The sequence below is a fragment of the Diplotaxodon limnothrissa genome, linkage group LG5, assembly GCF_057381915.1.
Source record: "Diplotaxodon limnothrissa isolate DT_005_m linkage group LG5, D_limnothrissa_male_GT1.1, whole genome shotgun sequence".
NCBI lineage: Eukaryota > Metazoa > Chordata > Actinopteri > Cichliformes > Cichlidae > Diplotaxodon > Diplotaxodon limnothrissa.
This window is the reverse complement of record NC_140600.1, coordinates 29115305-29139769: the sequence shown is the minus strand read 5'-3', so window position 1 is coordinate 29139769 and position 24465 is coordinate 29115305. Positions and strand designations below refer to the sequence as shown.

Below are 24465 nucleotides of genomic sequence, written 5' to 3'. Positions count from 1 at the left end.
TAAGGATAATTTTGGTTTATTTCAGTCTGGCACAACACATAAGCGTGGCTACTGTGTCAATATGGGTCATGCTTTGCACTTACTAATTCAAATATAAATAAAAGGACCCCCCTAAAACAACATATGCAAGCAGCAGAAGCTTCACAAAATTTATTTCATTTATTGTTTTAGAAATGTTCACAATGGACTGCAAAGAGCGTTTTTGTTATATTAAGGTCAGCCTGCATACTCTTTACATGTAGCTCTAAAATCTCTAAATGTTTTTCTCAGTCTTATTGTTTCACAGCTTATCTTTGGCAGACATTATTTTTTGATTCACCTGATTTTGTTGAGCTGCAACACTCTCACTTGATACCCATGTTGATACTGTTACAAATTCATTTGTTGTAATTACACAGCTGGAATCGGTCCCCCATCTCTGACATCTATTTTTTTCCCTCTCTGCAGCAGATTTTTAATCCTCACTGCAGACAACAGTGGCAGCAGGAACACTTTCACTTGTGTGAAACAGTCTATTAATTGAAAGCTACATATATTGCATTTTCTTGTTGTTTAAAAAAAAAAGTGGAAAAAACATTCATACACACATGTCATCAAGACAATGCTAACCTACATATTGCATCTATTACAACAGCATGGCTTCAGAGTAGATGAATGTGGGTGCTGAACTGGCTTGCCCATGGTATAGCCTTTCACTAATTGAAAACACTCGGCATATCATAAAACTAAAAATATGACAAAGAACCAAGACTGTTGTGGAGCTAGAACCCTATATAAAACAAAAATAAGATATTTCTCTTCTAAAAGTCCAGCAACTGATCGTCTCAATTCCCAAAACATTTATAAAATGAACTTTATGTGTAAGCTCAACAAGGGCCATTGCAGCAGGCTTTACATCACTTCCACTTTCCCACACTGTCAAGCTCATTGCTGACATCACTTGTCTAGTCCAGTCATCTTTCTCCCTGCTTTTCTGCCTCAACTTTGTGTGCTTCAAATCTCACAGCACATCTGTTATTCTCCCTTGCAGACACCTTTGTGCAACCCACCTCCTCCCCATCTCCACCTCTCCCATGTTACTCTCCTTCATTTCCTTATTGAACTGTTGTTAAAAAGAAGGGATGCTAAAATTAATGGTAAACATGGCCCTGTCCCAACTTTATTTGATAATTTTTTGTGCTGCCATCAAATTCAAAATGACCTTTTTTTTGGTTTTTTTCTTAAAATAATACATTCAGACCAACACGGTGATATGGTGGTTAGTGCTGTTGCCTTAGAGCAAAAAGGTAGTAGCAAGAACGGATTTGAATCCACACAATTTTCTGTGTGGTGTTTACATGTTCTCCCCAAGTCTGCGTGGGTTCTCTTCATGAACAAGGCTTCTTCAGTCCAAAGACATGCAGTTAGTGGGGTTAGATTAATTCAGTGGTTCCCAAACTTTTTTTGCTAGGCCCCTCTTTGTTTTACAAGAAAATCGTTGCATGCACCCCCTCCCGCACAAACACATCCTCCAACCACACACACCCATATTTTGTTTTCAAACTCCATTGGAGTTTATTCCACACCTCAAACCTTTTGTAAACAAATACAACTGCAATAAATTACAGGTTGCAATTAAATAAACCACTCGCTTTAAAAAAAACAACAAAAAAAACAGAAAAACAAACCATCTTTAATTATTTTTTGGAGATTATGTATCGGAATTTTAGGAGCAACCATGCCTCCAAACACGCTCCTTCCGGTTGTCATCTATATAGGTTCCCCCAGTTCTTCAAGCTGTTCATTCTCGTTTACGTGCCCCACCCTCCCTCCCTCCTTGTTTTAAATTCTTTAACTTCTTGACTCCTATTTAGTACATGGGGATCTGCCAGGCCCGGGAGCCGTTGCCAGTCCCCTTCGAGGCCTTCCCCAAACCACAGCTCAATTCATGTCCAAGCATTCACCTTTACCTACTAAAATGCTATCAAACCTAAAAAAAAAAAATTGGGGGGGGAGGTTCAACACTGCTATCAGTACATTTTTCAAAAAATGTCTCTCTGTGCAAAATGGGTGTAAAAACATAAACAACTGTGGGATACTGTGGCAGGATCAGTGTTGTACCAAGATAGGTGTTGCAAGCATTCGCTGGGCACAGAGTGCAGATCCAGTTTACTCCACCTCCATTACAGTTACAATTAGACGTGGAAGGAGTGATGTTTTAGTTTTGTGAAAAAGTGAAAAATAAGTGTTGTTACATTTCCATTCAGTTTGAGGGTTACAACGGAAAATTGGCATGACAGCTGTTGTGCAGGTGAAGAACAAAGGCAAGATATGCTTCATCATATGTTCTAGTCTTTGGCTTGGAAGCATATCTGGCGATGCTTCAACCGCTGCTTTCCATTTGTGTGGGAGCCCGTGAAAAAACCTGTCCATTATGCTAGCAGTGTCCACTTTGGGAACACTGGATCAATTAATGATTCTAAATTGCCCGTAAGTGTGAGTCTAAATGGTTTTCTTTATCTCTGTGTTAACCCTGCAACAGGCTGGCTAGCTGTCCAGAGTGTACCCCTGCCACTTGGATATGGAAACAGGATAGACCGATGGATGAATTATACATTCCCTTAAGGTAAAAAGGTTATATTTTTCGTTATATTATGGGTGTCAGCTGATTCAAGCTAAGCCTATCCCAGCTGCAACTTGAAGGAGGATTAATCAGTAAGAGCAACTGAAAACACCAGCCTAGACAGATAGATAAATCTATATAAGTATGCATGTAAATTAGCATAAGATTTTTAATCAAGAGACATGTAAACATTACTTATAAAGTCATACTTTAAAAAAAAGTGCAATCTAGAGGTGGAAATATGTTAATGCTCTACACAGATATACACATGCATGAACACTCACTAATACACACTTGGCTTACAGCAAATCTCATACATATGAAGGAGTTTTGGCATGAGCAGCCCTGTGGGAAAATGTTAGCTCCTTATGCCCATGTCTCATTCTGATCCCCCAGAGTGCAGAAACAACTAACTGGTAGCAGTACATACAGAGATGCATGTGTGCATGCAAAGAGAGTGAGGGAGAGAAAACAACAACAGCAGACAGAGAACAGTAAGAGAGGAGTACAATCCTTAAGCTGACCTAATGCCTAATTTCTACATGTCTTGGTGTTTTGATGGGTCAGCACCCATCATCCTTTTTCTGGTAGGGTTTACATCAACACTAGTAACAGGTTTTCAGACAATATCTTGCAGTGGAAGTACTGTGGAAAAGTAGTGCCTGGCCAACCATTACCTCGAGGGCCACCCTTTCACTCTCAGGTCATGCCCCACTGCAGTGACTCCAACATATGAAGGATGCCAACACCCGGATCACCCATTGCTATCTGACTCTCCAGCCTTTTAAGGTCAAGGTGTTCCACAGGCCCAATGCGCAGATGGTTGTGCAGGGCTCTAGAGTGCGACCAATTTGGTCGCAAATGCGACCAAATTTTTCAGTGGTGCGACTAAAAATAAATATTTGGTCGCACCTGTGCGACCAACTGTTCGGGTAACAAAAAAAAAAAATCTCTGCAACTCTCTGTGTGGTCAACAACAGACACACATTATGCCCCTATTGTGGACTAAACCAATCAGAGGTAGTGCAGGTGGAAGAGAGAAGTGAGTAGCTTGAATAAAGCGATATCAATTCATTAACGGATTCCACACAAAGACCTAAACACAGAGCGGACCCGACACATCAGAATCAGCTTCGTCTTTCTCGGCTTTCTCACCCGACGGCCCGAACACGGACACGCTGTCGGAGCTTAGCGATTCTGATGCGTCGGGTCCACTCTGTGTTTACGTCTTTTTTGCGCTGATTCTGAGCTGCAGGTTTTGTCTCTCTCCAACCAAAATTTGCCGAGCCAGCAGCAAAAGAAGCAGCAAACTGCGCTTCACATTTGATCAATGTCGTCATGAATTCCCTCTGACTTTTGCTGTTTTGCTTCCACCACGATAAAAATCACACTTCCTGCACAGCTCTCTCTCTCTCTGTACTTCAGGAACAGTTTCCCGTCTCAAATCTCTGTTTTCTGCATTATTCATTCTCTTATTACCCACCAGTCTACCGTTGTTTACAGCGCTTTTTCTTTTTTCACTTAAATGACCTCGACAAGAAAGCCTAATTTCTGCTGTTCAATACTGAAGAAATTTAAACCTCTTAGAATTATGCAAAATTTCAGAATATTGCAGAATATTTTTAAGGTTATTTGCTATAAAAAGCCAGACCAGGAAAATCTCCTTCATGTTTTCCTGTGTTTTATTCTCAGTTACTTTAAAACAAAGGCATCTGCTGTGATGTTCACAATTCTGATGAAGTCTCATGTGTATCAGTACTGATAAATGATCAGAATTATAATATTTCTGACTGTCTGAGGCTAAATTGAATGAAATCAGGACTTTGAGAACCGGAATCGAATGGATTATAGAAATCAGTGATGATACCCAGCCCTAGTGAGCAGTCTAGGCCTGAGAGAAGTGGATGTAGCTGTGGGTAATAAGAAAAGATGAAAAGAACTATTGATAACTTTTTTGTTAAGTTAAGGCCTGATCTGTCTGAAATTCATAGCCAGTGCTCTGACATGGTGCCATCAATATTTGAATGCTGAAAAAGCACAGTGTATCCAGAAAACACATTATATGCTGCAAGAAATGCACTGCCCAAGTGTCCCCTCTCCCCACGGCCTTTCAGCAGCAGACAGCAGCAAACAGGTCGTCAGAGGAGGCCAAGATGATGATTAAGTTTAACATTTTCTACAATATTGACTGTATGGACTTCCATACAGTGCAAGTGCACATGTAAAACTGCGGTGTTAAGCAATGCGGTTGAAAAATTTGAGTGCGCCTAACTTTTGTGCCGGTACACCTACATTTTTAAAGTTAGGCGTACCGGTGCGCCCATGTCAAAAAGTTAGTCTAGAGCCCTGTTGTGGCTGATTTCCTCTCCTCGGGTGCCAGGGGTGTGATTTGCGGCTCAGCTGCAGGGGAGCAGTGGGTTCAGGGTATGGTGTAAGGTGAGGCTGACCCACAAAGCTGACCTCCATCATCTAATCCCACATTCCCTATTTGAGTAGCCGTGTGTGATATCCATCCATCCATCCATCCATCCATCTTCTTCCGCTTTATCCAGGGCCGGGTCGCGGGGGCAGCAGCCTGAGCAGAGAAGCCCAGACCTCCCTCTCCCCAGCCCCAGCTTATCCGGGGGAACACCAAGGTGTTCCCAGGCCAGCCGAGAGCTATAATCTCTGGAACACCTCACCCAGGAGGCATCCTTGTCAGATGCCCGAACCACCTCAGCTGGCTCCTTTCGATATGGAGGAGCAGCGGCTCTACTCTGAGCCCCTCCTGGATGGCTGAACTTCTCACCCTATCTCTAAGGGAGAATCCAGCCACCCTTCAGAGGAAGCTAATTTCCGCCACTTGTATCCGTGATCTCGTTCTTTCGGTCACTACCCACAGCTTGTGGATATAGGTGAGGGTAAGGACGTAGATCGACCGGTAAATTGAGAGCTTCGCTTTTACACTCAGCTCTCTCTTCATCATGACGGACCGTTGCAGGGTGCGCATCACTGCGGCCGCAGCACCAATCCGTCTGTCGATCTCCAGTTCCCTTCTCCTATTACCTATCGCAAACAAGACCTTGAGATACTTAAACTCCTCCACTTGGGGCAGGAACTCGTACCCGACCCGGTGTGTGATATAACAATATAAAATATGACGCAAAAAATTATTAAATATGAAACTGCATAGACATGTCTTCCAGAATGTGACATAGGCTGTTCTATGATATTAACAGAACACTGTAGCAATTGTTCTTTTAACAAAAGCCTTGTTTTAAGATTGATAACACTATCTATAAATGCTCATTCCAACAACAAAGAAATATTATGCATTAACCTGAGTTGGTGATAAAATAATTATTGTGGGTGATTTTAACATCCATGTAGATGCTAAAAATGACAGCCTCAACATGGCATTTAATCTGTTATTAGACTCAACTGGCTTCGCAGAAAATGTAAAAGAACCCACCCACCACTTTAATCACACTCTACGTAGATCTTGTTTTAACATATGGCATAGAAACATAAAACTTTCCTTTTTGCTAAAGCATATAGTTAGGGCTGGACCAGGTGACCCTGAATCCTCCCTTAGCTATGCTGCAATAGGTGTAGGCTGCCGGGGATTTCCATGAAGCATTGAGTTTTTCCTTTCCAGTCACCTTTCTCACTCACTATGTGTTAACAGACCTCTCTGCATTGAATCATATCTGTTATTAACATCTGTCTCTCTTCCACAGCATGTCTTTATCCTGTCTTCCTTCTCTCACCCCAACCGGTCGCAGCAGATGGCCGCCCCTCCCTGAGCCTGGTTGTGCCGGAGGTTTCTTCCTGTTAAAATGGAGTTTTTCCTTCCCACTGTCGCCAAAGTGCTTGCTCATAGGGGGTCATATGATTGTTGGGTTTTTCTCTGTATCTATGAAGCGCCTTGAGGCAACTTATGTTGTGATTTGGCGCTATATAAATAAAATTGAATTGAATTGAATTGAGCAGGCAAACGTCTCATGCGGAGCAGGGCAAACCCAGTGTTTTAATCTCTACTAACCTCAAGAGACTATTCCATGTCCCTAAACTGTTATATAAAAAACATCTTTTAACACTGAGACAACAGTATAGAGACTACTGCTGTTGCAGTGTGGAATATTAAAGAAAGCCATCGCTTTCACTGGTGGGTGAGGCAACTGCAAACACTTAATCATGGAGTCCCAAAGAGGGTTAAAAAGATTCTCAGGCAAGTAGAGGAGGACAAAGAAAATTTCTTAGCAAATACTTCTGGAGAGAGAAAAATGACCTTAGTTTAAATTAAAATGCAACGTTAAATTGCTTCATATGCCTTCCCTAAACAACATAAGTTACTTTAAAGGGAAAAAAGTTGCCATAATGCGATTATGCCCGTACAACATCAGCAACACAAGTAAACATAGGAATAACTCCTCATCCTGAATTAATTATATTACTGAAAGTGGTAAAGGTGAGGGGCACAAACTTTGCTGTCTTCTGCCTTTTTACTAAGCTAATTATGTCCATGTAGCACAAATACACAGTAAGCAAAGTTACACATACTCATACGCACTTGTGCACAGAAGCCTAACATCTTTTCCACCCGGCATGCCATTCCAGAGTTAGAGAAACAAATCTTGTGGAGATGTTTTTCTTTACTTGTGTTTTTACAGATGTTACTCACACAACACACATCTTCATCTGTGTGTCTGTGTGTGCAAACAGCACTTCTTGCTGGCAGTGTTTCTCAGGGTCAGAGCAGCAGTATACTGTGACCTCTAACCTCTCTGTCTCTCTGTAAATCATAACAGCTCTCAGCCACCATATAATGAGAACTACATGCACACACATTTACAGCTGACCCCATTCATTATATGTGATTCCCACAAGCTGTACAATTACACACAGAGAAGCACGCACTCACATAAATTGCACTGTCCACCTTAGAAATCTAAGTTTTGTGAATTTTCACTTTTTTCGTTGTTTATTTACTTTTTTCCAAGTTTCAATTTAAACAAATATCTGATTTTTTCTATCTGACTGCAGAGTAGTGTATGATAACATAGTGAGGGAAAAAAGATGAGTGAAGAAGAAACACTCCATGTGTAATATTAAAAGTAGAGTGGGTGTCTATCTCCCGAATCCAATCTGGTTGGTAAGAGAAGCATAATGTAAACAGAATAAGTTCTAGCACAGAACCCTGTGGAACTCCATAATTAACATGAGAATATGAGGAATACGCCACATTTACACAGTATGAATAAATTGTTGTCATGTAGATAGATATGATTTAAACCACTGCAGCATAGTACCTTCAGTGCCTATTCCATGCTCTAATGTCTGTAATATATTGGAAGCAATCATTAAAAAACATCCAAAGACTATAAACTGAACTTTGGTTTCTCCTTGCGTTTTTTTCTTCCAAGCAATGTTTCTGTCTTTGTTTTGTCTCCCAGCTGAATATGTCAAAACTCTCAGTGTTCCACTGTCTTCTTCTTCCAAAAACAAGCTTACCATTCACTGTGCTAATTAGAGTGTTCAGTCTCAGTGTCTCTACCCCATACCTCTACACTGCTGAATGGGAGATATTTGTTTTAAATAATGGATGAGCAAAAGTGAAGGACGTGTGTGTGTGTGTGTGTGTGTGTGTGTGTGTGTGTGTGTGTGTGTGGAGGGGGTGGGGGATTCTAGTATGTGTAATTATAAAGTATTCTGATTCTGATCTCTCATATTTTTGTTATTCAACTGCTCTTCAAAGTACTGCTTCCACCTTCTCAACATGTTGTTTTCACTTGTGTTTATATTTTTCTCTATTAATAGTTCGCTTTCTCCACAATCACCATAACCTGCTGCACATCCTTTCAAGCTTGACCTCTCTGTCTAGCCAATTAAAGCAAGTCTTTTTGTCAGTCCTTAGTGCCTCAAATTCAACTCGTCATAACCGTTTTCTTTCCTCTTCCTTTGTAGTACACCTAACTTTCCAGTAGTCCTATCTACTATCTTTATCTCCCGTGCTATTGCATTTTTTCTTTGTCACCATCTTTAAATACTTTTCTGTACTTGCTCATTCCACCACCAAGTGACCTACCCTTCATTCCTCTTTCCAAAGGATTAACCAAATACCTCCTTGATAGTTTCCTTCACTTCTTTAGTTGTACTTTCTCAGTCATCTAACTTCCCTACCTCCCCTGCCCTAGCCTTCTAATGTCTGTAACTTCCACCATTCTCTACTTCATCCAACTTACTCCATAATTCATCTTTCTCTTCTGACATCCAACATCTGGTGTATAAGCAGTGACAACATTAAACATCACCCCATTCAATTTCCAGCTCCAAACTTCAAATCCACCTTTGATGCTGCCATACTTGCTTCTCTTCCACCTGGTCTTCCACTTTCCTTCTCTCAATCATTTCAGTCAGCTTTCTTAATTTACCAGTCATAGTTCCTACACTATAAGTCCACGAATTCCCCCTCTCCTCTTTGTCTTTGACTAACAGTAGCACAGTTTCCACTACCACCCTGAGGGACAATGTTGATGTTAACCTGAGCCCTGACCCAGTTATTAGAGAAATCTTACTGGTTATCTGCATGTTTGATTTGGAAAATTTTCAATGCAATATGCCCTCCCTGATGCAACCCTTCCCCATTTATCAGGCTTTGGAACTGGCACTAGGCACACTACAAGGAGTTCACTGGATTGTGGACTTTCAATGCTGGTTTTAATCAAACTCCAAAACTAACCCATAATTATAATTCAACAGAAAAAAAGAACTCGGAATGTTAGCATAATTAGAAACAAACAATAAGAAAACTTAGTCTAACAATAGTAATTCAAACTAGACCACTATAAAAACTGTGAAAAGCAAACTAACCAGAAAACCAACAAAATTTATAAGACATAGCCCAGCTGTCATGGGACAAGACACAGCCTACACCCTGGATATGTCACCAGTCTTTCACAGAACTAACATGCATAACCATTCAGACTCATATTCACACCAGTTAACCTAACCTAAATGTCTTTCAACTGTAGGAGGAAGCTGGAGCATCCAGAACATAGCAGAGAAACACTGGCCATTAAATATAGATAAAGTAATTCCACAGATCAAAACAGAGAAACAAGCTTAGGCCAAAAACTGTATTGGAGACGAGAGAGAGACAAATCTCTTGAAAACTTGCGTGGTTAAATTCACATTACGGTATGTCCTCTTCTGCCTGGATTCAAAGTCCCAGAAAAGATTTCTGCAAGTCAATATTTGTGTGGATGCCACAGTAGCTGCAAACTGGGTTTATAATATTTGCTTTAATTTTCCCGTTTCTTGATTATGTTTTCCACTTTAACATTGATTGCAGCTTTTTGCAACTCTCGCTGCAACCTCAGATGTGTGAGCTTGTGCACCGCAGTGCACATAATGTCATTCTGTATATGATGTGGGAAACACATACTCACATAAACTTACACAAAACCTTTTACAAATGTTTAAGCAAACACACGCACACATACACATGCACAAGGCTGTCTGAAAGCTGATGAGGAGGTGACTTTAGTTTGACTGTTCTGTCTGGATCTGGAAGGACATACTGTCATACCCAATGATACACATGTGTATACACACACTGTCTCTTAGTGTGCCTTGGCAAACTGAAAAGTGTCAACCCTGAATGCCAGTAACAAAGACGCATGTTGTTCATTTCATTTTAAAATGTACTATACTTAATACATTAATGTTAGATGACCAAAAAGAAAAACTCTGAGTCAATATTAATTTTAGACAAGGGATGACTTATTTGTTGCAAGGCAAATTACATCCATTATAATTAATGTAATCTCTGAATACTTTGGGACTGATATATTTCTTATAAAGTCATTAAATTCATTACATTCATTGTGTGGTGCAGCATGGAAAGTATTGAAAATACTGAATAGAATGTGATAAGGCACTGCCATGTCACTTTTTTGGATAGTGATTGTTAGATAAAAGCATTGGGAATAGAAATTATTTAAATTATTTAACTAAATAAGAAGAAATGAAGAACAGCTCATGGTATGTATTGAGCTGTCATCACACTATGTCCAAAGTGCCACAAATGGAGAAAAATAACAATAACAGAAAAGGTTTAACATTCTTTTATTCATTCTCAATATAATACTGAGTTTTAAAAACACATACTGTGCTTTCACCAGTCTGTCCAACCATTCATTCAATCATTCTATGTGTTAATGTAATGTTTTATACCTTGTCTCTCACTTAGTGCAGTGGGTCATTTCATATTGTTAATGTCGTATTGTTTGTTTGGTTATTTTATTTATTTATTTATTTATTTTTAAAGATTGGCTTTAAAAAAACAAAAAGTGGTTTGACTGAATCTTTCAGGTCTTCTATGGTGTTCAATTTGTGATGACTTTTGGAGTCTGGCTTATTCAAAGACTTTAAAAGACTCTTCTTTAACTTATAGTTTAAGCAAGCTTGAATTTCTTTCTGTTCGGTCTCACTTTTATCACCTTTTCTCTCTCTTTTCATCATTCACTCAATCTCATGACTTTTTATGGATGTATCCTTCTCTGCATCCCCATCATAAACAAACTTACCTCTTTGTGTTTGTTCTTCTCCCTCTACTCCCCTAATCCCTGTATCATCCATTCTCCTCTTCCTGTCTGACCTCTTGTCAGTCAGCTATTTCCTCAGCCAGCTGGCTTGTCAGCACTAATGAAAATCTTTTACACTTTAATAACCAGGAATAATGAGGCACCCTACCACTCACAATGTGTGTGCATGTGTTTGTGTGCGTTCCTGTAAAATTCAACTATGTTGATATTCGCATTATCTGTATGTTTATGTTTATGTTGACAAGGTGATTATATATGTTCTTTTGAGGGGCAACGTCCCAGGTTGCATGATGTTTTCTCTGGAGAACATTTCAAAGCATGCTTATAATTTAGGTTTTAAGTTTGTATTCCTGTCTGTCTAGGACCCAAGGATCTGTTATTTTTGAGAGTAACCTGTGAGTAACCTGTGAGTAACCTATGATCTTATAATAATGCACATGGTTTTATAAAGGGTTAAAAGGGGAATCTCCACAAAGAACTTTTAAATGCAGGATATTGGAGTAAAGCAATTTAGAAAAAGAATAGTAAATTCTATCTTTTCATTATCAGCACCATCTCTAAAACACAGTGCAGACTCTGTCATGGTTGGGGGGTAGTTTTACCAGTGTTCGGGATCATGTCTAAATTGATGAACTAATTAATGAAAACAGAAAAGTACAGTCAGATTATACAAACTTCCGGTGTATATCTGGATAGAAAAACATAAAATGGAACACTATTAGTCATGGTCTCAACATCATTGATTACTTAAATAAATTGAAAGAAGAAAGCTTCCCTAAGAGAGTTCAGGCTGTTGAAGAATAAAGGCAGTCATACTAAATACAGATATTCAAGGTTATTACAATTCCAATTTTTGGAATTTACCTATTTCCATGTTTTCCTAGCAAAAACTGACCTCAGTCTGTAATCCTGAAATCCTGAGCTGGTATCACTGCCAACAGATGGCAAATGTAACATAGGATATGCACTTTAACTTGTTTAGATTGACTGAAATTGCTCCACATTTGCAAGCTGATTTGCAATCCACGCCCACCCCAGTTCCTTATGAGTGTCACGTTGCATGTGTTATCACTGATAGCTACTTTCTTTGTTTTGCTGTTCTGTCTCTCTCTGGTTTTCCATGTAAGCACACTCCAGGATGAAGAACGGGACAACCTATTGTTGGATCCTGGTTTAAACTCCATATGATTTTTGTGGTGCTATCATAACCATAAATAGAACTCCCATGATTTGTTAAACATTCAGTATTAGGTGGGATTGCAAAGGTATTTTGGGTCATGAGCTCAAGAGAATGAGTCATGCTGAACTGAATCAGCTTCTAGTTTAGATCAGATGGAATAAATGTGAGTTTCAGTGTCCTAAGGATGCACTGTCATTTTTGAAATACTCTAACTGTTAAGCCAAAACTGCACTTTGTCCTTAAGAAAACATATCATTAAATTGCAAGTATTTACCTCTAAACGTGCTAAAATAAGATACTGAGCATACACATTATAGCTGGTAAGCATAACGATAACCACTGTTAAAACACACAGATATACAGACAAGCACCACTGTCCATTATTGCTTTAGGCTTTAAACATGTTGCTGAACAATCCAACAGAAGAGTTTGTCACTGGAATTTATTTATTATTATATTCAAGACTCTAAGGAAATTAACCAACTATAAACTTCAATTTTACAACTTGTTTCTTGACTCATCACAGGGTTTGAGTGACAAAGATATTGAGTCTACAGATACAGGTCATTAATGTTCAGCCATACACACAACACATTTTTCATGAAAAATAGCATTTTGTAAAAGTTTCCACCCTTTGGTTTTTCAGTCAGGGTTGCTTACATACTGTTGTAGCCTTGGGCTGAAAGGGGCTGAGAGATAAAAGCAAGTTGGAAAGGGAAAATTTAAAAAAAGACTCAAGGAGAAAATTAGATGGTGCTCATTGTATTGTTAATGGGCTTGTAAAGTTTCCATTAAACTAGATATTGTAAAGTGTGATTATTCCATGTTTGTTTTTTTTTAATTAGAAATTTCTGGGCCCTCAGACCCTAAATGATAATTAATTACTTTTGCTGAGTTCTCAACAGAAACACAGCTTTATGCCCTGTATCCACCATTGTTAATGGATGTGCACCACCACACATGTACACTGGTCATAGGCCTCACAAATATAATAGACATAAATTTGTCTTTCTACCCTGCAAATACCCACATAAGCTTAGACTTTGTGGGGAAATTTGGCGCAATCGACAAGTGTTTGTAGGAGTAACAAAAACATGAAACCCACAAGGCCATATGAGTGTGTGTGTATTGTACAAATTGTTGAGAAGTGTCCGATCACTGTCAGAGGTCTTTCTCCATCCTGCCTGTTAGGCTTTCAGGCTGGCATGGACATAAAAACACATGCACATTGCCAGCCAAGGTTCTGTCAGACAATGTATGTATTCAATAGTCACAAGGCACCGAGCCAGGTGGGCACCAACCTTTGCATCCTCCAGACTGCCTGGATGATGTCTACACTGCAAGAATCAGGTACACGAGGGAAAGAAGGAAAAAGGCACAGATGGAAAGCTTAAACTGCTCGAACAGGTGTTATTGGTGAAAGTTTACGTGCATGCGTGTGTGTATGTGTGTATGGTTATAGACACACAATTACTACAGTCTACAGAGATATAAGTAACAACATATCTACATGTACAGGGGTTTACATGGAAGAACATGGAATAGAGACAGTAAAAAATCAAATCCCTAAACTATAGCATAAGATGAGAAGTTATTTGCTGGAAGTCTGTCTTTGTGAAAAAGAAAGAATGAAATAAAATGAAGCTGGAGGCAAAAATCTCAAAACAGGCAAAAAGCCACAGAGAAGGAATGTAATGAGGAAACAATGGAAAACCAAGAAAATAAAACAGACAATGTGGCAGGCAATAAAGGGAAGCAGGGTAGTATAGTATAGTATAGTATAGTATAAACAGTATATAATGGGGTGATTGATTACATAACTGAAGACAGTTTATAGTAGCCGAGGAGGCAACCCGAAAACACGGCAAAGTGTGCATTGGACACATCGCTCCAAACATGCAGAAGTTGCAGTAAGTTGCAGTTACAGGAGAGGGAGACATTTTATTTTAAGCCAGCAGGAAAATAATCACAGAAAAGCGTTTAAACAGACATTATGGACACATTTACATGTTGGGTTGGAAGAGGGGTGGATGATGACAGAAGAAGGAAATTAAAGAAACACTGTGTTTATGGCTGAGTCCCTCAATCAATACAATGTGTTTTTTGTATACATATTTTTTTTACATGCATATGAAATATGCCTAGTCAGTCACTGGTCAGTCCATTTTTCTAAAAGTGAAAAGACCAAACTTATTTTGGTATCATTGGGTATGACAGTATGTCCTTCCAGATCCAGACAGAACAGTCAAACTAAAGTCACCTCCTCATCAGCTTTCAGACAGCCTTGTGCATTGCTTATTAAGCCAAAACAATTTAGCTTAATATGCAATGTTTAGGCTATTTATATGACTAAACATAAATGGCAACATATTATCTTACAGAAATTATTAAGGGATATCTAGATCGTATTAAAGTAGTAGGAGGAGTATTTTGAGACCTGAGAAAGCCCTCTTATACTGTCAATTACAAGATATTGTTACATAAATTTTGAAAGCCAGTTTTATTTCAAATTAAATTCAAAATTCAAATATTTTGCATTTAGCATATTAATTCAAATAATATTTGGACATTTTGTGACTATAAATTAAATGTTACTGTCATGAAATAATATGTTACAATGATTTTCTAAGGTGTTATAGGTAAATACACCACTTGGTGATTTTAGCCTGTTATTAGGTGGTTACCAAGCAATATGATGACATCATAATATGTGATTACTCAAAAGAAGGGTTTTTTGAAGGACGGCGCAGGTTTGGCCTTTGTAAATGAGCCTCTGGGCTGCAGCTGAAGTGGCTTCTGTAAAATGGGCATCCATTGTGTTTGTTGTTGTTATATTGAACTTGGGGACACATGTAAAGGTAAATGTGGCAGAGGTGTGGGTCCTGGCTTAGCTGCAGGGGAGGAGTGGTGCAGTGAGCTCAAGGGAGCGATACCGGGAGGCAAGTGAGCCACAGGTGGTGGCGACTGACTGATGACAGTGTCTCTTTCCGTTTCTTTCTAGTGAAGGCCGAGTCGAGCGGGGAGAGAAAGAGCTGGACTGGAACGGACTGTTTCCCTTGAATCCAGAACTGTCAATAAAACACAATACTCGTGAGCACAATCACCGTGTGTGTCGTGTACTTTACAGTAAATAAATACAATTTTTGCTTAGTAAGTTCTGTAAAAACATTTACTTCTGTCTCTCTGTGTCCTGACATGAGATGACTCAAAATAGTGACAAAGTGAGTGAATTTGTATCAAAATAAATGGCAAATGTGGTTTAGGCATGTGTGTCCCTGGACTAAATCAATGCATTTGTGTATTGTGACACCAGTCTGCACATGCAAGAGCCTGTTTGGCCTTATTGCTACATTATCGGACATCATGCATTATTAATGCATTAACTTTTTTGTCACATGAGAGCAATTGTATAATGGTGTTAGGGGACTATTTATTTAATTAACATATATAATCTCCAGTGGTCACTCCACCAGACACACATTACACAAGCACTAACAACAAGTTTTGTTTTACAAAAATCAGCTCATTATTTCAGCTGGTTGAGCATATGTATTGATGGCTTAAATTTTGTTTTGTTTTTACACACAAAATGTAATCATTTGACCGCACATATCTACTCCGAATGACAGTGTCTCAGTGGCCTCAATGTAGATCCTGGTGGATCAGTGAGTCAATGTCTAGCTCACTCCTGGCATACAGCTTACTAAAAAAAAAATCTCCCTCTCACCCCACCCGGTGGGATTTGGTATGTTTATTTTCCTTAACCTGTAAGTTGCCAGCGACAAAAGCTTCATTTTAAGGCCAGCTTTGCTTCCCAAGTCCTGAATTCTGGGTCATAATCCTGCTTGTCGCATGGCTTTTCAGTACACAAGTATAACCCATAACATTCGTCCACATGTTCAGGTCCCAGTGCACATGTTGCCAACACCAATGCAAGTGGGCCTGCCAGTGAAGGGCAGATATGATAGGCATCCTTTCAGTCCAGTCTGTTCCAGATTGTCTGTCTATGTCAGTGCAGGTGCTGGTAATCAGCTGCAGAAGCTGAAAATAAGAGTCAACAGCAGAAGCTGTTTGGCCTTGGCAGAGGAGATTAGTGCAACCTACATGCTCAACTTTGCTACTCAACTAACAAATACATTTTCATTACAAATGTGGCACCACTTAAGAAGAAATGAACAGTCTCTCCCACAGAATAAGATTTATTGCCAAGATGCATCGTTACAACAAATAGATAATTGACCAAACATAAATTTCCTTATCTTTCCTAGTTTTTTGTGCTAATTACATTTCCTCTTTTAATCTAAATAGATGGCTGCCTACAAGCTCCCGAAAGCTCTTGAAAGATTCCAGCTCAGCTCCTTTGCTTTACATATTTCGTGCTAGATGCATTTTCTTTTCAGTACACTTTTACAAGAGCCAGCATAATCTGGACCTCCTTGTGTGTTTCATTCTCTAACTCTGTCATTCCTAACACTGTGACACACAGAAGAGGATACATACAATTAACCTCCTACTCATTCATATTTGGTGTAACATAATTCCTTTTGGTACACCTACATCACCCTTTGAGATTATTAAAGGATCACACAATATCACATTTGGGTTCAGTGCCCAGAATAAATATTATTTGCATTTACTTCATGTTTACAAAAAAAGCTGATGGGAGCCAAAAATGTATTTATAGAACAAAAAAAAAAAACACATGCACATTGCCAGAGAATTTAGTTATTCTCTTGTCTAAATACAGGGTGGGCAATAAGTTTGATGTGTCACATGGCCCTCTTCCTATTGAAAAAACAAAAGTTGTATCCAAGATGTCCGACTTCTAAATGGCCACCATGGTCACCACCCATCTTGAGGAGTTTGCCCCTTCACATATACTAATGTGACTTTAATATCACCAACCATTCCCATTTTTTTACGGTGTATCCATATAAATGGCCCACCCTGTAGAATTAAGCTTCTCGGAAAGAATGTGAAAAAGAGAATGTGTCCTCGTCACACCTAAGCGTAGATAACGCACATGAATGACACAACAGACACACAAATGCCCGAAACCTTACAAAGCCTTGCAATATCCAAGCAAGTTTCAGGGTGTTTCTGTGAAAGCTGTTCTGATCTGTCCTTCTTTTCCAGCACCTCTGGCAGGAACACCTGCCATACTACATTCAGGTCCATCAAAAAGGTACACACATATACACTAGTGGAGATACACACATTTCCCTTCAGACATGGTCACAAGGCTGAGTCAGTCGTTTACCTTGAAGTTTTACAGCACATGCTGTTTCAAAGAGACTGAGGTAGGTGTTCATTAATAGCGAGACTGTGGAGGCATGTTGCAAGAACAAACATGTTTTTAATATATTTTAAGATTTTAATTCTAATTACAGTTGTAAAACATTACAAATTTACTTGCTGTTACTCCCAGGGAAAAGACCATAAGCTTATTGCTATGCAGTGCAGTCTACAGTAACAATCAAGCTTATTCCTGTGCTGCCATGATTAGTGTCTCTGTGCTGTCTTGCAATCTAGCTTTGTCCAGCCTCAGCCACTAGTAGAATTTGGCTCCTGGCTCTGATGGTTCCCATCCTTACTGCTCTTCCTTCTCAGGTTTCTGATGCCTGAGCTATTCGCTGAGCACATGATCGGTTGTGGCCATCTTCCTGATATATATACATCTTATCTTGTTTAAAACTATTAAGCTTCAAACCTAATAAACTTTACCTATCGTTGTTTGACCTGTGACTTAGTGATTCTGTCCATGTAAACAATACTAAAAACTTCATTTTAAAACATCTCAATAATGTTTGGGTACTTAATATCAGCTTCTCAGCTTCAGTTTTATGTGAGATCACACTGTATGCCCAAAATGAAAAACCTAGCACAAACATCATTCTATTATATTGTAAGACAATTAAACTCAGTTTTTGCTTCAGCTAATTACAAAGTATTAACTGCTGACAAATATGAAAAGCTGTCCCTACTGCTGTGTGCTTTTGTGTTCATTCTAGACCTGCAGTTCAGAGAGGAAACATAACAAATTTGAGCAACAACAGGAGGCCTGTCAGTAATTGTGTGTTTATGTTTTATATGAAAGCTCAGTGTGATGCAAATGTGTGGGAATACATGCATTTGTGTAAATAGAACATGCTGTGTCAGACAGAAAATAACTTTTTATTGTGTGTGTGGATGTGTGTGCGTTACAATGGATATGTGAGGTCATGCCCAGCTTGAAGCCAACATGTTTTGAACCCACATGTCAAAAGCTTTCATACTGCACTACTGGATGGGGTGTGTCCTGCGTTGTTAGTACTACACTACAATACATAGACACATGCTAGACAAATGCAAAGTATATTGGTGCGTTGTAAATAGCTGGGGTATTTACACTATATCTTGCTTTTTGGGTGCCTTTTTTCAAGAGTGACAGTGTAGAGACACAGAAAAGTGGAGGGAGAGAGAAAGACAGGCAGTACACCGGCCATATGGCATTTGTTCACCCGCTCATCCCAGTGAGCCAAACCGATGCCCTAGCTCGCTTTGCAAAAAGAATTGGAACTGCACTAATTGGGGGCAGACACAGAATTAAGGGAGGTTTAAGGGAGGGGGTACTGATCAAGCATAATTCTGGGTGACGTGAATAATACTGATTATCTGCATAGTCATAGTCAGGGTGCACATGCTGACCCCTATCTACCACCAAAAGCACCAACAATTAGTGATGGGATTTCCGGCTCTTTTTAGAGAACCGGCTCTTTCGGTTCGGCTCACTAAAAAGAGCCGTCTCTTTCGGCTCCGAACCGGCTCTTCAGGTTGTTTTGTTGCTTTAATTAATTTATTATTAACAATAATATAAAATTATGCACAAAAGGAATTACTAACGTAAAAACAAGTGGTTTTATTTATATATGTTTATATATAAATATATGCGGTGGCCCCTAGAGACAAAACACGTACAAACTCCAAAACACATTTCTAGCATGAACTGAACTTCCAAAGCAGAGCTACTAGATCACTTAAATTACACAATTGAAAGCATGTGTGTATTGTTTGTGTATTTATACACAGGCACTCATATATATATTCAAATAATTTAAAAAAAAGTTCATTTACCTGTTATTACCACACACCAAATCCGGTCATTGGTACTTGCTGGCTTGTGTAGCCACAAGATAACAAAGGCTCAACACTGCGCCCAGCATCCTGGAGCACTTCTGTTGTTCTTTTGTACGTGTTTTGAGTTTTTATGTGCTTCTGAGTTTTTATATGCTTCTGAGTTTTTACGTGCTTCGGAGTTTGTACGTGTTTTTGAGTTTTTACGTGTTTTGGAGTTTGTACGTGTTTTTACGTGTTTTGGAGTTTGTACATGCTTCAGAGTTCGTACGTGATTTGAAGTTTGTATGTGCTTTGTCTCTAGGGGCCACCGTAAATATACTTTTATTTATTCACTCCACATAAAATGTAATAAATAAATCATCTAATACAAAAATCAACTATTCACATTTCAAGTTTTAACTATTTACATTTTCAGCTTTTTCCTTTCACAAATTTAAAGTGAAAAGAACACAAAACACTGCAAACCACAACACAATTAAATATAAATTATAATATGAAAACTAAAAGAACATGCATATTCTCTGTCATATGGACCTGCATGAATAAACTTTCTCAATCCTTTATCATCTGCAACCGAAAATAGTTGTGGATGATTACTATACCTTTCTAATGTTGTTGTCCCTGCCTCTCTTTCTCTCTCTCTGGCTCTGTTCCTGTGCTACTGAGTGTAACTACCGCCCCTCCCCCCTCTGCCCAGCGTAAAGCACAAGGCTCGCGTGCAGAGTGAAGCGGAAAAAAAGTGCGAGAGAGAGGCTGAGAGAAAGAAAAAAAAAAAAAAAACCACGTGACGGCTCGCGATAAGGAGCCGGCTCGCGTCGTTCACGTCAAAGAGCCGGCTCTAAGAGCCATTTCGTTCGCGAACGACCCATCACTACCAACAATGGGCTGTGAGTATTAGAACTAGACCACGGAGCAGTGAGAGAAGTTGGCATGGACTGAAGAATCATATTTTCCTAATATAATGTCTTATATAATGACTTTTAAAGAAGTAAGTCAAATCAATCGATTGAAGCCCAGAGGCAGGTGAATCCCCACAGTCCTCGGGGTATCAGCACCCTGATCGAAGTTCATTGTTGTACCGACCCTTATGGCGTTATTTTTGTGCCACTATTCTGAGCGGACGTAAAAAAAAAATTGAGCGCACGTAAAAAAAAATTGCAGGTGCAAGTGTTGCATTTTGAGGAGAAATTTATTTTGAGCTTACAAAAGCTGAATTTGAGTGAACAAAATTCATTGCTGCGTGCAAAAAACGTATTTCAGTGTTTGCGCTTATCCATATACACACACAATAGCACCCCCTCTCGCTCAGTTTTTTCATTTGCGCTTGCTCGCAATGTGTTGCTTGCGCTCACAACATTCTCTGCTTCGTACGCTCAACTCTCTGTACATCGTTATAAGTGTGCCACAAAACCAACCAATCACAGACTTGGTTTCAAAAATTCTGATTGGCTCTTACGGTCTCCAATCAGCTCGCTAGCTACTGCTTTCCGGACACCGGAAACACTGTCCACTCAGCCTCGCTTCTTGCAGATAGAGGGATTTTTGATTTACTCTGCAGCTAAAGAAGAGATGGCAGAATCAAACAATGGCTCCAATAATACTACACCACAGTATCAGGTGAGTTTAATTTTTTTGTGTGAATTTAGTAATTTGCTGTCCTTTCTGTTTAATATGCTGTGAAATTGTAGTTACAGATGCAGCTGTAGAGTTTAAGCTATCCTTATGGGTAATTACCAGCGTAGTTGTCTTACTGAGGCAGTGTATCGTAATCATGTTTTTTAGGGTAATGGTGCAGTTGAGTCAGCAGTAAGAAATCTGGTGTCTTTGCTGCTTAACAACATATCCACAAATCCTTCAGGGAGGCCAACAGAGAGTGGGCAGCCGGAGCCTAGAAATCTGACTATCCAGCAAGAGATGACAAGATTTTTGCTTTTTTTGTGTGTTTTTTTTATTTTAACTTTTTGCAATCTTTTCTGTTAAAGTTATTTGGTTTGTGGATTTATCAACATTGATTTTTAAATTAAAATGTGCTATTAAGGACTGATGTCATATTTAATAACTTTATTAAACAATAACCCTTATGTTATGCAACACTGCATTTTTTAAACTCATGCATTTTCATCCCACAGATCATTTCCAGGATATTTCAAATCACACTTGAGCCGTGGTAAAAAGAGATGTTTAACATCTACTAAGCAGCTTGTTAAGGCAGGCAGTAAGACCACAGGCCTCAGTTTTTATTTGCTGTCAAAAAACACATCCTACACACCTTTGCCAGCTGAGGAGCTTGAACTCCTACAAGCTGGCATGGGGAGACAAACAGTGTCTCTTCCAGAAGATGATGACCATGCAGAGGTAAGTTTGTGTAGTCAGTATTAAAATCAGTCATTGGCAGACGCATTTAGCCTGAATCATATGCCACAGTCCATTTAGTGTTCCATTCTGCTTAACGGTGTTTTTAACTAAGATTTCTAGACTTCTGGAAGAAACCTTTCCAAAAATGGAATATCTTTGTGGAGGATGGCTCTTACATAAGGCAACAGGTTTGTTGTTAATTCAGTTTTTATGTATTTTTTTGGCATTCTTGCGTGCTCATACTGCATTATGATTATGTAGTTGATACTTTTGCTGCTTGATTGTTTATGCTATTTTTCTGTCAATAAAGGTGGCAGTGGTCGACGAAAGCTCACTGTAATTCCACCTGAAACAGAAGGATATTCTGTCAAAACACTGAAAGCTGTGTCAGGAGGTGGCAAATCCACTTTTTACATAGTACCTCCTCAGGAAACATTAGACACATCTCCTCTACCTCCCGACTCACAGCACTTTTCAAAGATGCCAAAGAAGATATGTTACCAGTGTAATGAAGTTATGCCTCTGCAGATGCTTGCAGTACACATCAATACGTGCAAAGGAAAATTCTCTCCTGATGAGACTGATGATGAGGTGAGACAATTTTGATGAAATCAAAATGAGCAATTTTGATTAAATAATATAGTATCACAATTACTGTTTTTTGATTCAGCAGGAATCGGAGTTATGCATTGTGAAAAGCAAATGCAAGGTAAACCTAGCACATTACTAAAAACCATAGTAACTACAATGAATTTTGTATCGGTAATGATCTTTTTCCCACTATGCCTAACATGTACCCATTTTTGGAATTGTAGGTTATTTGTCCAATATGCACTAAGGATTTTCCTGAAGATGAGATCACAGTCCATGCGAGTCTGTGTGGGGATAGGTAATCTTTTTTCAGCCGTTTATGAAAAAATGTTAATCAGTAACAGTCCACACAAACATATGTATTTTTTATTTTTATTTTTTTAAACTTTGTTTTGTCATCAGCTTTCAATGCATGGTGCCTGAAGAAAATGACCAAACTACAGGGACACCAGCTCAAACTTCAGTATGCACAACAGACAGGTACTTTTTGCTCTATTATAGTTCATATACACACTATTATGCAGAACCATTTGTTAAAATTATGTGTAAGATCTTTTACACAATACCTGGGGTTTAATTTCATATAAAAATTTTATGATCACACTACTTTAAATTATTGTTAAAGGTTGTTGCACAGAACATGCTGCAATAATTTCTAATCACGTTTAATGTGGTAGCCTCTTTTAATCTAAAGATGATTATTTTTCTTTGAGAGCTTAGGATGTTTTCTACCCTGTTTTTGTTAAGCGTGGAAGATGTATTGCGTTGCCTTGAACAACAAGTCGACACCACAACAGAATTTAAATTGTGTGTGGACAGAGAAGACCTTCCAGACAGAGGCATTCTCCAGTGGCAGAGAAAAAAAGCTGCATCTCCCACCAGTGTTCTTAGGGTGGCTTTCATTGGAGAGGCAGGCGTGGATACAGGAGCACTTAGGAAAGAGTTTTTGAGTGGTGAGTTGCCTATTACCTGTTTTGTCCTAGTGTCAATAAATAATGGATAACTTAAAAATGCGGATATTTTTTGTATGAAAGACATGATTTCAGGTATTGAAAGCAGATTCTTTGAAGGACTTGAGAACAAGGGCAAAAACCCGAAGTATTCTCTGACCGATCTTGATAATGAAAACTTCAGATTGGTTACATACGAGCTTTGTGTATTACATTTAATACGCCCAAGGAGGCCCATCTCCTGCCTTTTTCAAAGAATGGTGCTACAATTTCCTCTGCTCAGGAGAGGTTGATTTCAGCTGTCTGTCTAAGGAGGATGTTGCAGATGTGGAATCTTCCCTGCTCATCCGCAAAGTGAGCACCTGGTTTAGCTCTGGCACATGATATATTATGAGTATGGTGTTTTTAAACACTTTTAACCTTCTGTATTTCCTCTTTCACATTATACATTTCCAGGTTGAAGATGCAGCAGACATACAGTCTCTGATGATGTGGGCTGATGAAATTGTCAGCTGTGGATACACAAACCAGATAAAGATGGATAGTAAGGAAAGCATGATCCGGTAAGGGAGAAAAAATCAGAGAGATCATTAACCCCCCCCCCCATCCCCAACTAGTTTTTCATTTTGTTTTTTTTTTGTTTGTTTTTTTTAAGTGCTATTGTCTTACACTCTACAACAAGACTGATTCCAATGCTACAGCAGCTCCGAAAGGGCATGGAACTGTATGGTCTTGTGAACCTGATGGCTGTAAATCCTGAAGCTTGCCACAGTTTGTTTGTTCCTGGGAAAATCCTCAAAGTAAGTATTAACATAGCAGCTTCAGTCTGATCCAAAGACAGTCCACTTATCTGTACTGTAGTTATCCTGTATTTATTTATTAGTTTTGAATGAACAATATATCTATAATATAATCTACTTTATTTCCTTATTTACAGCCAGACGCTGATTTCATTATGATGAGCTGCCAACCACATTTCAGTGAAAAAGGGACATCTAGGGAGAGAACTGAGAGGAAGATCATAAATTTTTTGCAAGATTTCTTGCAGGAGATTGAAGTATCAGGTACTATATAGTATTAGCT

The 24465-nt window shown here is 39.0% G+C and overlaps 1 protein-coding gene across 1 annotated transcript; it reads left to right on the top strand.

Annotated features, from left to right (window-relative positions):
• The first annotated feature begins 21986 nt into the window (after nucleotides 1-21986).
• Nucleotides 21987-24457, top strand: LOC146632564 (uncharacterized). The gene is made up of 10 exons (XM_085354486.1): nucleotides 21987-22029; nucleotides 22152-22432; nucleotides 22512-22550; nucleotides 22657-22730; nucleotides 22835-22912; nucleotides 23180-23385; nucleotides 23666-23736; nucleotides 23839-23945; nucleotides 24038-24182; nucleotides 24320-24457. Exons 1-10 carry the CDS (start codon nucleotides 21987-21989, stop codon nucleotides 24455-24457), a joined length of 1182 nt encoding a protein of 393 aa, XP_085210612.1.
• The last annotated feature ends 8 nt before the right edge of the window (nucleotides 24458-24465 follow it).